Source organism: Nerophis lumbriciformis, linkage group LG04 (assembly GCF_033978685.3).
Source record: "Nerophis lumbriciformis linkage group LG04, RoL_Nlum_v2.1, whole genome shotgun sequence".
NCBI lineage: Eukaryota > Metazoa > Chordata > Actinopteri > Syngnathiformes > Syngnathidae > Nerophis > Nerophis lumbriciformis.
The window spans coordinates 39,875,099-39,888,761 of NC_084551.2; the positions used below are offsets into that span (position 1 = coordinate 39,875,099).

The 13,663-nt window shown below is 40.5% G+C and overlaps 1 protein-coding gene across 1 annotated transcript; it reads right to left on the reverse strand.

The window, feature by feature from the left end:
• Positions 1 to 356: 356 nt before the first annotated feature.
• alg2 (ALG2 alpha-1,3/1,6-mannosyltransferase) lies at positions 357 to 13,577 on the reverse strand. Its single transcript, XM_061954866.2, has 5 exons — positions 13,298 to 13,577; positions 12,607 to 12,778; positions 9,064 to 9,201; positions 6,476 to 6,643; positions 357 to 1,685 (listed from the first exon to the last, which is right to left on the reverse strand). The coding sequence occupies exons 1-5, from the start codon at positions 13,396 to 13,398 to the stop codon at positions 945 to 947; spliced, it is 1,320 nt and encodes a 439-aa protein (XP_061810850.1). The 5' UTR covers positions 13,399 to 13,577; the 3' UTR covers positions 357 to 944.
• Between the last annotated feature and the right edge of the window lie 86 nt (positions 13,578 to 13,663).

Below are 13,663 nucleotides of genomic sequence, written 5' to 3' on the forward strand. Positions count from 1 at the left end.
GATGTAAACCATGGAAACTTTTACGATGACCGTGCCTATTTAAGAATCGTTGATTACCAGATTCAAAGTGAGGACTTGGAATTGTTCAAATGTATAGACAGGTTGTTGACATAAGCAAGTTCCACTGTATAAATGTTCATTTTCTGTTTTCAGATTCCCTTCCAGAAAAAGAGCGGCGGTCACGTTGACACAACTGCAACCCTTGAACTGATAATGCAGCAGCGGATGGAGACAGAAACTTAAGCTCTTATATCAATTATCCTAATAAGCAGATTCAATTATTTTGCTTTCCAACATGTGCTCACAGCAAAGGCCATACTTGTATCAGCGCCCCCACAAAGCACAATAAAGACAGAACAAAACTTTCCAACAAAGCGGCTGGAGAAACTTTGTGTTTGGTAGTTTATTAGTACTGCTGGAATGTCAATAGGAGCATGTCTATACCGTGGTGGGGCTGAGGAGGAGCCCGAGCGCAAACACAATGACCTTCTGCTATTCACCTCTGTGATAACGACCCAGACAGCGGCATGCTGCCCACCAACCAGACCTCTAATGAAGCCACACACGCGCTATCATCTGCTAATAACGTCCGTGCGGCAGCCAGAGTCACAGACCAAGGCCAGCGTCTTTGGAACAAAGCTACGAGCAGACAGGAAGTGGAGAAAAGCATCCTGTTTATTGATTTAGGACTGCAGACAACTATGTTGCTCTCATAAGGAAAAACTTCTAAAAACATTTCAGCGCGTTAATCAATATTTTTCGTTGCTGTGTTGGAACTTACACAAACACTTAAGTCTCTTCATAATTGGTATAGAATTCTGTTCCTCAGCAACCATTCCAAGAAAACGCTGATTATCTGTCCTCAGAGAACCCCGCCCCTTTCATACTTCAGACGCCCACATACACTCAGTCAGTTCCAGAAAAAAGCATTCACAGCCTTGATGTCAGTGGCTGAGGCTGACAATGTAGTCGTGCAGCTGCCCTGAGAAGGCCTGAAGAGAGAACTTATCGTGTACTCTCTTCTTGCCAGCTTGTCCCATGTCCCTACGGAGCTGTGGCTCCATGACCAGCCTCTCCATGGCCTTGGAGAAAGCCTCGGCTGTGGGCTCGCACAGGAAGCCGGTCTTGCCGTGGGCCACGCTCTCCAGGGGCCCCCCTGAGTTGACGGCGATAACGGGGCAGCAGCAGTACATGGCCTCCACGGGAACTATCCCGAAATGCTCCCGGCTCGGGGTATACAGCACCCCCTGGCTCCCCCGCAGCAAAGCCACCTTCATAGAGTCCGAGGGGGAACGCAAAAAAGTCACACAGTCCTCCAAGTGGAGCTGTGATGACAGCTCTTTCAGCTCCGCATAGTGCTCCACATTCTCGCTGACTCGCTCGTCGTAGCCTCCCGCCACCACCAGGTGAACGCCTGCGCTTTGGCTGGCAGGCAGGGTGCTTCTCAGAGCTGCCAGGGCCTCCAGGGCCAAACCCAAATTCTTCTTTCGCTCGTATCGGTTGAGCGAGAAGAACAGGTGGGAGGTTCCCTCGGGGAGGAGCCCCTCCAGGTCATGTGCTTCACTGGACGGCTGGTCAAAGGTGCGCGTGTTGAGGGAAGGATAGAGGACGTCTGTCTGGACCCCTATGAGACTCCGAAACGTCTCCCTGAAGATGCCTGCGGTGAACTGGCTGTTTACCAGAATCTAAGAGGAAGTAAAACTGGATCAGGAGCTTTCTTAAAACTTAGAGCAGAGGTTTTCAAAATATGACACACATGCCACCTAGGGGGCACAAGACATTGTAGGGAAAATAAAATGTTTTCAAAACTTGCTAAGCCAGGGTTTACCATGAATCAATTTATTGAAAATGATCCCAAATAATTTTGGACCGCCGCATAAGGTCACCTGTATGCCCTCGATCATAAAATCATGACACAATCTCTCTGCCAGAGGAAAAAAAATACTAGGTATGGGTACTGTTTACATTTGAATCGATACCGCTACTCAACTGTACCAATTTTTGAAAATGTTGTGTATTTTCAAATGTGGCAATATTAAATGTTTTAAAAAAAGACATTAGATATTGTACACACTTTGGTGTGTTGCCTGAGTTAGGAAGTAGCTTTTGCCATTAAGTTGAATGTGCCAGTCTTGTCTTTTGTTGAACTCTACAATCGGTTTATACTGTAAGTACTGTGCTTATTACACAGCAGCTGTTTGATTGTAACGTGCGTCTTAGTTGTAGTTTTCATTAACAAATTTGGAGGTGTTGAAATCACCATGTAAAATAGCTAATACTTATCTTTAGCATGTCTATGGCAAATACAATGTAAATTAGCATTGACCGAGCGCATTTTGAGAACTGGAGCATCACTTTACTTTTGAGCTTTCTTCGCCTTCTTATTGAAAATCGTAGCATTACCTGAAGGCAGTCCGGCTGAGTCCTCTGTCAGTGTTTGACTGCTGTGTTTGAGCTGGTGCAGAGTGTGCAACTGTCACGGGCAACAAAGTAATCAATATAAGGCAGTGCATCACACTTATTTCCCCCCTTTGGGACATCATTTTTTTTACGCTCCACATAAATTGAACTACGATTGATAACCTGATAATATTTATTTATCCTATAAACCACTCAATGAGTTGCTGGCACCAGCAGCTACATGCCACCTAGCTGAAGACTGGTGTATCGTTTTCCCACGTCCCCCCTGCCACCTTATTATGTCTAAAGTACTGGTGTAATGATTATAAAACTTTAAAGGATATCTGTATTTCATGTGCATTATGCAAGCATGTTTTAGCACAACCAATAGCAGGCAACCAATATACTTGGTCACCTAGTTGAGCCTGTTTATTAATTCAAGCAGTGCCACCGTGAATCGGAACCGGTAGTACAGATGGACTTTGGTCGGTACCTATAAAAGTACGGAATTTTTAAGTGTACTCACTTTTAGCAAATGCATCACATATCAAACGATGGCATCATACCCCCGCCACAGATACTATGCGGTCCTCTGGTAGACACTGTTCGCTCACTTCATTTGCATGTAAAAGCCAAGATGTATCTTTTTTAGTACTTCGCAGAGAGAGAGGAATGAAAAGAGGAAATAATATTCCAGGAAGTGAGTTAGTTAAAAGGTGTAGCGAACAACTGCACATTTTTGTGTTGAAATAAAAGGAAATTATAGTCATCGTCTGGTTATTTCCCGCACACTAGTAGCAGACATTAGGTGGCGACTTGTCCAGGGTGTACCCCGCCTTCTGCCCAAATGCAGCTGAGATAGGCTCCAGCAACACCCGCGACCCCAAAAGGGACAAGCGGTAGAACATGGATGGATGGATGGATAGTAGCAGACAAACTCCCATGGACTCCATAAAAAATGGCCTGAACTTATGAGCAAGAACAGCTAAGATAAGGGTAGATATTAAAATAATTTAAATACAATGTTGAGTTATTAACATGAATACAATTTTTTGGGGGGGAATTTGTGAGGTGAGTCTGTTACATGTTTTGTTCAGGGGAGACTCAATGTCCAACATTTTTACTCATAAAATAATGTTCAGTTTTCCATTTATAGGTTTGCTAGCGAAAGGAGTTTTTCTATTGTTCCATTCTGCTTGCATAGGGTGCGAATGGAGCAGTGAAGACACCAGATACAGCAGATGAAGAATCTGTGGTTAAAAAAAAATATATATATATGCGTTGCTCTAAGCACCCATTTTGTAATGCTTAATACTCAACATTATGACTCAGACATGTTTAGTTTAGGGCCAGGGTCCTGAATTGCATTTACCGGTATCCAAAAGGGACATATTTTTTTCTTAGCAAACACTATTAGGGACAGTATTGTTAAAATGATAAAATAATATTTAAACACAAACAACAATGATACGTGTGAAGTGAAATGAATTATATTTATATAGCGCTTTACATAGTGAAACCCAATATCTAAGTTACATTTAAACCAGTGTGGGTGGGCACTGGTAGCAGGTGGGTAAAGTGTCTTGCCCAAGGACACAAGGGCAGTGACTAGGATGGCCGAAGCAGGGATCGAACCTGCAACCCTCAAGTTGCTGGCACAGCCGCTGTGCCAACCGAGCCACGCCGCCCGTACTAGTCATCCCCCCTGACTGGTATTTGTACCCTGGTCCCCAGGTTCAGATAGCAAGTGTCATTACCTGGCGCTCAAAATATATTTCCTCCAATAACAAGCAGTTTTTTGTAAAACTCTATGGTTTCATTATTTGGGTGATGGTTGGCCCACGGGCCGCCTATTAAGAACACTTGGTGTACCCCGCCTTCCGCCCGATTGTAGCTGAGATAGGCTCCAGCGCCCCCCGCGACCCCAAAGGGAATAAGCGGTAGAAAATGGATGGATGGATGGGTTTGAAGTGTTTGGCCTTGGTGCAATCAGTAGCATGCAGTAGTGGACACAATGTTGTTAATAGTTTAGGTGATTTGGTAATACAGTAGTACCTCAACTTACGAGATTAATTGGTTCTATGACGGAGTTCTTAACTCAAAACATTTGTATCTCAAATCAACTTTGCCAAGTGAAATGAATTGAAATCAGTTTATTAGGTATTTGGCCCTCCAAAACAGTACAATTCTAACATGTAACATGGCCTTTTAAAATAAAAACAATATTTAAGATCATAACTATTGTTTGAAGACAATATAGTACACACTTAATCCTCTTACAATCCTTAAGAGTTTGTACTAGCTCCCTGTTCATTTTAGAATTGATTTTAAAACCTTGCTGTTTGTTTTTAAAGCTTTACATGGACTGGCACCTCATTATATCTCAGACCTCATCCAAACTTACAATCCTGCGCGCGCTCTGAGGTCCGAGAGCCAGCTCCAGCTCGTGGTGCCCAAGACGAGACTTAAAACCAGGGGAGACAGGGCCTTCTCTGTGGTCGGCCCTAAGCTCTGGAACACTCTGCCCCTCCATGTTCGAACTGCTCCCACAGTGGAGTGTTTTAAGTCTCGTCTTAAGACCCACTTTTATTCTCTGGCTTTTAACACTACGTGAGTTGTGTGGTCCTCTGTTGTCCTCTGTGTTTTTAAAATGTTGATTTCTATTTACTGTTTTAATTGGTTTTACCTTTTAAAATCGTTTTTAATCATTATTAATTTTTTATTGTTTTTAATTGTGTTTAATATTGTTGTGCAGCACTTTGGAAACATTTTGTTGTTTAAATGTGCTATATAAATAAAGTGGATTGGATTGGATTGAAACTACAGCAGTTTTTATGATGTAATAATAATGTACAGCATTTTACCTTGGAGAGTGGACAGGATCTCCTTCCCGTTGCTTCGCCGTCAAACACACAGCCGCTTTTAATTTTTTTAAATGTATAAATATCTGCCATTTACATATTATTTTAACATTCTTGGCTGGTGTTAGATTAATTCTGCTTCAATATGGTGCAGCCTATCAGTGATATGCTCCAATTGCTTCGCCGAGTTGGCTACACGCTATGACATGCTTTTGATGTTTTCTTTAATTCAATGATTTTCCACTTCTTCGTCTCAGCACTGTCCTCCACACTCATTTTCTTCCTTCCCATGTCGAAAAACAAAGTTATGTCCATCTCTTGCTGTAAGCTAATGCTCGCGAGCAAGTACAACCACATGTTTTGGGCGGATCTTACAAGGTTAACTGTGACATTTGCTGAGCCGACTAATAGTGGGGATGTTTGTAACTCAAATTTTTGCTTGCAACTTTAAGCATAACATTTAGCCGAGAGACAACTTTTGTCTCAAAACACTCTTAAGTTAGGGCACACTTAAGTTGAGGTAGCACTGTACGTGTATACTGTACTCCTAAACACTTACTTCTGATAAACTATGACCCCCACTATGACAAAATCACAAAATCTCCTAGGTTCAAGATTTACAGCTTAAAGTGTCTGTTTTCAACATTTACACAGCTGTCAAGAGAGCACTAACTTTCCAATGTTATATACCCCCCTCTTACGACTTCTCATACGTAATGACGTAACTACGTACATACCTAACACATGCATGCGCATTAGCTTTGGGTGTTGTTGGCTAATGATAGTGATTTGGATAGCTAGTGTTGCCTGTCATTAAATGTGTATTATATCATAACAACAACATGACTGCAAATTGTTCCTTGCTTCTCATTGACTGCTTTTGTTTGTGTGCACGCTCCCCCTTGCGCGTATGTGTTGCATTTTATTCGGGCCAGTAAAATGTATTACGCAAACTTAATAATTGTAAAAAATATAGACCGTTTTGAAACCAATATATTCTGTTAAACTACTGACGGTAACACAAGCCAGCCCATGGTGTTCATGTTATATTTTTTGCTTTGAAAAATGTAACCAAGCAAGTTGCAAACATCAACTTTGATTATTAAATAATTAGCTTTATTTATATATGCAATTAGTGTGATAAAAAAACAAAGTCACACCCTGTGAGCGTTAGTACTTGGAGATAGTACAAATCTCCAATTTCTTTTACATACCAAATCTGCCATGCCAGTGGTGTATTCCTCGAGGAAGTCAATTGGAGCACGGTACAGCTTCTTAAGGGTTGATGTTCTTTGAGTCAGGAGCTGGTCCGGAAAGTGACAGTAGAATAAAACCTTCTTCTTGTGTCGGGACAGTCTCAATACTGGAATACACACTGACACCTGGGATGGATTTCAATATAAAACATATTAGAATTTAGTTTCTTATAGTGATCGAGCGATATCATTTTTTCAGTGCCGATATCAATTATTAGCAGTGAAGGCGGCCGATAATCGATATTTGGAGCCAAGGTTCATTTGCAGAAAAAGTTATTTAAACATGAAAAGTATGTCAGTAAAGAGTTGGACAAGGCTTATTATTAGGAAACGTTGGACCAGTAGTGACATAATGTTGTATGCGGTGCTAATGTTGTGGCTAATTAAGCACCAAAAAAATCTGAGTATTTTAAAAACAGTTTTATTACATATGTCTAAAGATGCGGGTCAAAAAAGCATCAACATTTGCATTTCAAAAAATGGGAAATCTGCCCAGTAACTGTAGTTACTGACAGTGGTTTTCTGAAGTGTTCCTGAGCCCATGTGGTGATATCCTTTACACACTGATGTCACTTTTTGATGCAGTACCGCCTGAGAGATCCAAGGTCACAGGCATTCAATGTTACGTGCAGTGATTTCTCCAGATTCTCTGAACCTTTTGATGATATTACAGACATTAGATGGGGAAATCCCTAAATTCCTTGCAATAGCTGGTTGAGAAATGTTGTTTTGATTGATTGATTTAAACTTTTATTAGTAGATTGCACAGTGAAGTACATATTCCGTACAATTGACCACTAAATGGTAACACCCGAATAAGTTTTTCAACTTGTTTAAGTCGGGGTCCACTTAAATTGATTCATGATACAGATATATACTATCAAATATATACTAACATTATAATACAGTCATCACACAAGATAATCATCAGAGTATATACAGTACATTTAATTATTTGCATTATTTACAATCCGGGGTGTGGGATATGGAGGGGGCGGGGGGGTTAGGTTTGGTTGGTATCAACACTTCAGTCATCAACAATCAGCATCAACAATTGCATCATCAGAGAAATGGATATTGAAACAGTGTAGGACTGACTTGGTAGGATATGTACAGCAAGTAGTGGACATAGAGAGAGAGAGATCAGCAAGTATAAGAAAAAGTGTCTACATTTGGTTGTTTGATTGTTTACATTTGATTATTTACAATCCGAAGAGGTATTATGTGGAAGGGAGGATGTTAGTTTAGGGTTGTAGTTGCCTGGAGGTGTTCTTTTAGTGCGGTTTTGAAGGAGAATAGAGATGCCCTTTCTTTTACACCTGTTGGGAGTGCATTCCATATTGATGTGGCATAGAAAGAGAATGAGTTAAGACCTTTGTTAGTTCGGAATCTGGGTTTAACGTGGTTAGTGGAGCTCCCTCTGGTGTTGTGGTTATGGCGGTCATTTACGTTAAGGAAGTAGTTTGACATGTACTTCGGTATCAGGGAGGTGTAGCGGATTTTATAGACTAGGCTCAGTGCAAGTTGATTTACTCTGTCCTCCACCCTGAGCCAGCCCACTTTGGAGAAGTGGGTAGGAGTAAAGTGTGATCTGGGGTGGAAGTCTGGAAGTAATCTGACTAGCTTGTTCTGGGATGTTTGGAGTCTAGATTTGAGGGTTTTGGAGGTGCTAGGGTACCAGGAGGTGCATGTGTAATCGAAAAAGGGTTGAACGAGAGTTCCCGCCAGAATCTTCATGGTGCTTTTGTTGACCAGAGAGGAGATTCTATAGAGAAATCTCATTCGTTGGTTGACCTTGTTGATTACCTTGGTTGCCATTTTATCACAGGAAAGATTAGCCTCTAGAATGGAACCTAGGTAGGTGACCTCATCTTTCCTTGTGATAACAATTCACTTTTATAGTGAAGTTATCTGTTCTTAAACTGTTCGACAATTTGCTCACGCATTTGTTCACAAAATGGTGACCCTCGCCCCATCCTTGTTTGTGAATGACTGAGCATTTCATTGAAGCTGCTTTTATGCCCAATCATGGCACCCACCTGTTCTTAATTAGCCTGTTCACCTGTGGGATGTTCCGAATAAGTGTTTGATGAGCTTTTTTGGTACTTGTGCCAGCTTTCTTGAAACATGTTGCAGGCATCAAATTCCAAATGAACTAATATTTGCAAAAACTAGGTTTTCCAGTTTGAGCATTATGTATCTTGTCTTTGCAGTCTATTCTCGTGAATATAGGTTGATAAAGATTTGCAAATCATTGTATTCTGTTTTTATTTACGATTTACACAATGTGCCAACTTCACTGGTTTTGGGATTTGTAAATAATGGTATCATATGTGTGTATATTGTATCTGCTGATGTAGTTATGTTGGAGTAAAAAGTAAGTAAAAATAAGAAATAAAAAAGGCAGATACTCGCATACGTCAAAAATCTCTAGTTTCTAAATATCATTGAAGTTGCCTTTTTACCACACAATATTATCAAGGGAGAGATATAATTGTAATAGTCTGGCACGTGCACAAACACAAAAAAGACCACGGTCAACTCACTTGATCACAAAAAACGACATCATACTCTAGGCCACTGAGGAAGACCAAATATAGTGCCACATAGATCATCCGCATGTAAGCACACAGGGCGTGGAGGTACCCAAAAACATTGGTGGGCAGCCAGTCACCGACACACACCTGTCAGAAAAAGGTTGAGAGATGATTAATGCACTCACTCAATCAATATCAATATCCTTTTTTTAATCAGGTAAAAACTCATTGAGATTAAAATCTCTTTTCCAAGAGTGACCTGGCCAAGAGGGCAGCAGAAAAAGTTACATAAATACATATATACAGAAACAGCAACAGTCACACACCACAATTACAAATGAATTTCTTACATATATTAACATTAAAAAGCGTATAAAATGTTTCAGTAAAAACAACTCAAAAACAAGTACAGTGCACAATAGCAACATTTTTTTAATCCTTTAAAATGGCCTGCAATTCCCCCAAAGTGATCAACTCAGATAACCTCAGATCCTTTTGTAAGTTATTCCATGACCGTAGAGAAGCATATCTGAATGCTGTTTTTCCAAGATTTGTGTTAGCTCTAGGAACAAACATGTTAAGTATGTCCTGTGACCTTAAGCTGTAGCGACTCGAGACTCTACACATTAAAGAACACATAAAGAGTGTTATTAAAACGACTTTCTTTCATCTCGTTATATCGCTAAAATGCGTTCCATTTTGTCCACTAGCGACGCTGAGATTATTATTCATGCGTTCGTTACGTCTCGTCTCGATTACTGTAACGTATTATTTTCGGGTCTCCCTATGTCTAGCATTAAAAGATTACAGTTGGTACAAAATGCGGCTGCTAGACTTTTGACAAGAACAAGAAAGTTTGATCATAATACGCCTATACTGGCTCACCTGCACTGGCTTCCTGTGCACTTAAGATGCGACTTTAAGGTTTTACTACTTACGTATAAAATACTACACGGTCTAGCTCCATCCTATCTTGCTGATTGTATTGTACCATATGTTCCGGCAAGAAACCTGCGTTCAAAGAACTCTGGCTTATTAGTGATTCCCAGAGCCCATAAAAAGTCTGCGGGCTACAGAGCGTTTTTCATTTGGGCTCCAGTACTCTGGAATCCCCTCCCGGTAACAGTTAGAGATGCTACCTCAGTAGAAGCATTTAAGTCCCATCTTAAAACTCATTTGTATACTCTAGCCTTTAAATAGACCCCCTTTTTAGACCAGTTGATCTGCTGTTTCTTTTCTTTTCTCCTCTGCCTCCTCGCCGGGTTATTCCGGTTCCCGTGACCATGGATGAAGTGCTGGCTGTCCAGAGTTGGGACCCGGGGTGGACCGCTCGCCTGTGCATCGGTTGGGGACATCTCTGCGCTGCTGACCCGTCTCCGCTCGGGATGGTCTCCTGCTGGCCCCACTATGGACTGGACTCTCACTACCATGTTAGATCCACTAAGGACTGTTCTTTCACAATATTATGTCACTCGACATTCATTGCTTTCGGTCTCCCCTAGAGAGGGGGGGTTACCCACATATGCGGTTTCTCATAGTCATTCACATCGACGTCCCTTGTGTGGGCTCTGTACCGAGGATGTCGTTGTGGCTTGTACAGCCCTTTGAGACTTTTGTGATTTAGGGCTATATAATTAAACATTGATTGATTGATTGATATAAAACACAACCATCGAGACAATCTGCATACTGATAAAGACGGACAATTTGCCTTTGCATATAAAGTGCAATGGTGGACAAGGTTGCCACAAGCAGTAATAAAACGTAAGGCAAGGTGAAATACAGTATCCAGTTTTTTCAAATAAAAGTCAGGTGCATTCATAAAAAGCAAGTCTCAATAATCTAGCAAAGTGGTCAGAATCAAGTGTTTCCTAACTTTTAGGAAAAATCCAAATTTAATTATAAGTTTAGCCACAAGTTTTTCAATGTGAGATTTAAAAAACAAGTTATTATCAACAACAATCCCCAAGTACTGTGACCATTGCCCATATGAGCAGTTAATATTTTTGGAGTGCTCAATGACCAATAGTTTGCCATTTGAAAATAACACCACCTTAGATTTTTGTGTATTTAGCATTAGTCTGAGCTGAGTCAGTGAGGATGGAACAACATCAAAAGCTGGCTGCAGGAGCTCAAAGGTACTCAGAAAAGCGGGGTATAAACAATACATGACTGCGTCATCTGCATAAAAATGGAACGCAGCAGCCAACACATTATCACAGATATTATTTACATAAAAGGAAAACAACAATGGACTAGGGCTGCAACAACTAATCGATTAAATCGATTAAAATCTATTATAAAAAATAGTTGGCGATTAATTTAGTCATCGATTCGTTGGATCTATGCTATGCGCATGCGCACAGGCTACGTTTTTCTTTTTTTTTCTTTCTTTTTTTTTCTTTTATTTATAAACTGCAACATTTACAAACAGCTGAGAAACAATAATCAAAATAATAGGGTTGTAACGGTACGTGTATTTGTATCGAACCGTTTCGGTACGGGGATTTCGTTTCGGTGCGGAGGTGTACCGAACAAGTTTCCACACGGACATATTAAGTAGCGTACTGCACGTTGTGTAAACAATACTCAAAATGCCGGACATTTGAGGCATTTGAGAAACTCCGCCCTGACAGCTCCGCAAAACAGGACATGTCCGGTGAAAATAGGACGTATGGTCAGTCTATCGTAGCCCGTTAGCTGCTAGCATGAGAGCAAAAGAGGACATGTCCGATGATAGCATGCGAGCAGCGACCGGGCTAGGTCCTGACCATACGTCCTCTTTTCACCGGACATGTCCTCTTTTGCGGGGCTGTCGGGCGGTGTTTCTTAAATGCCTCAAATGTCCGGCATTTTGAGTTAGGGTTGCGTGTATTTTCAATGTACGTTCAGGGTTAAGAAGGTTAAAAACACAACAAATTGTGCGTGCAGCAGCATTCGTGAGGGAGGGGGAGAGACAGAGAGAGCGAGAGAGTTGTGATGAACGCGAATGCGTCGTCAGGCTCTGCTTTTTAGCGATGTATATATATATATATATATATATATATATATATATATATATATATATATATGTACAGTATATATATATATCAGATTTATTTTTTTATTATCTATAGCAGGGGTGTCAAAAGTGTGCATTTTTGTAACATTTTCCTTGTTTTATTTGGCAAGTTGAAAGAACATGGCGCTAGTATGCTGTTTTTTTCCAATAAAATACTGGAAGGGATAGAAATGTAGTTTGTCTCTTTTATCCGATTATTAATCGATTAATCGAAGTAATAATCAACAGATTAATCGATTATCGAATTAATCGTTAGTTGCAGCCCTACAATGAACCTAATATGGAACCCTGCGGTACACCATTTACTACAGGGAGGAAAGACGGAGAGGATCCAGAAAACTAGACGCATTGGGTTCTATTGGACAAGTAATTAGAAAACCATGCTGAGAGAGACCAATCTTGTGGAGTCTGTCTGCCAAAATGCTATGCCTTTTGACAGGTCAATAAATAAAGCTAAGAAAATACTAAAATACATTGCATAGTTGTCTTACCACAGGTAGGTCTGGGTCAAGCGTCTCAGAGAAACAGTGGGTTGGGTCGTGATGGGCAGTCCAGATTTGGACATTACATCCTTGAGACTTCAATGTAACAGCAGCGTCGACAACCAACCGCTCCGCTCCACCGATACCAAGATCTGGATGAAGAAACACCACCTGCACCATCCTGGACATGCACATACAGAGATGAAGTGTTCATTAAAATAAACAGATGAACATTGTCTGCTAAATTTTAGAGAATAGACTGTAAGTGAACTGCTTGAACTAACCTTTACCAGTCATCAGGGTATTGTGCATCAGTAGAATTAATTTCAGCAGACAAAAAATTACTGACATTCATCCAAGCGAGCAATTTAGCAAGCCTGGACATTTCATTACATATGAAGTATTCCATGACATCTCAGTAAACAAGCATGGTTGACACAATGCCAGTTTGCATAAGCAAATATGCAGACGTAGATGTAAGATGTCAGTACAGTCATTTTATTTATTTTTTGGAAAGCTAGATAAAAAGTTAAATGCCATGAATAACAATACACTACACTAATTTAGCCAGCATGCTTCGCTAATAACAACAAATGAAAACTATACGTATGTAAAGATATAGTACATATATGTAAATGTACGTATTTATATATCACCCAAAGCGTGTTTATACATTACGTTTAAAACATTTTACGTTTACCTTCTGTGATATCTTATCCAAGTTTTGAGACCTGGGATGTCGCGCGTCTCACTGTCGCTTACCAAAGCGGCTGTCATGAAACTTACGTGCATTGCCGCCATAGGGGCTCTAAATTCTCCTTGGAGATGAAGCAAACTGAATTTCCGGCTCGCGCCAAAATGGCGCCAGTTTCCCCCTTGAGAAACACACGACTCGTACAAGACACGTCACGCAGAATGGTACGGAGGTTCGTTGTTTTTGCCTATAATAGAAATAAATATTTGACAAATTAAAACATCAATAATGTTCTCAAATATAGTCGACAGGTTATATAATAAGAAAACTTCAACTAAATATCATATAATTGAGATTACATTTTATAATTTT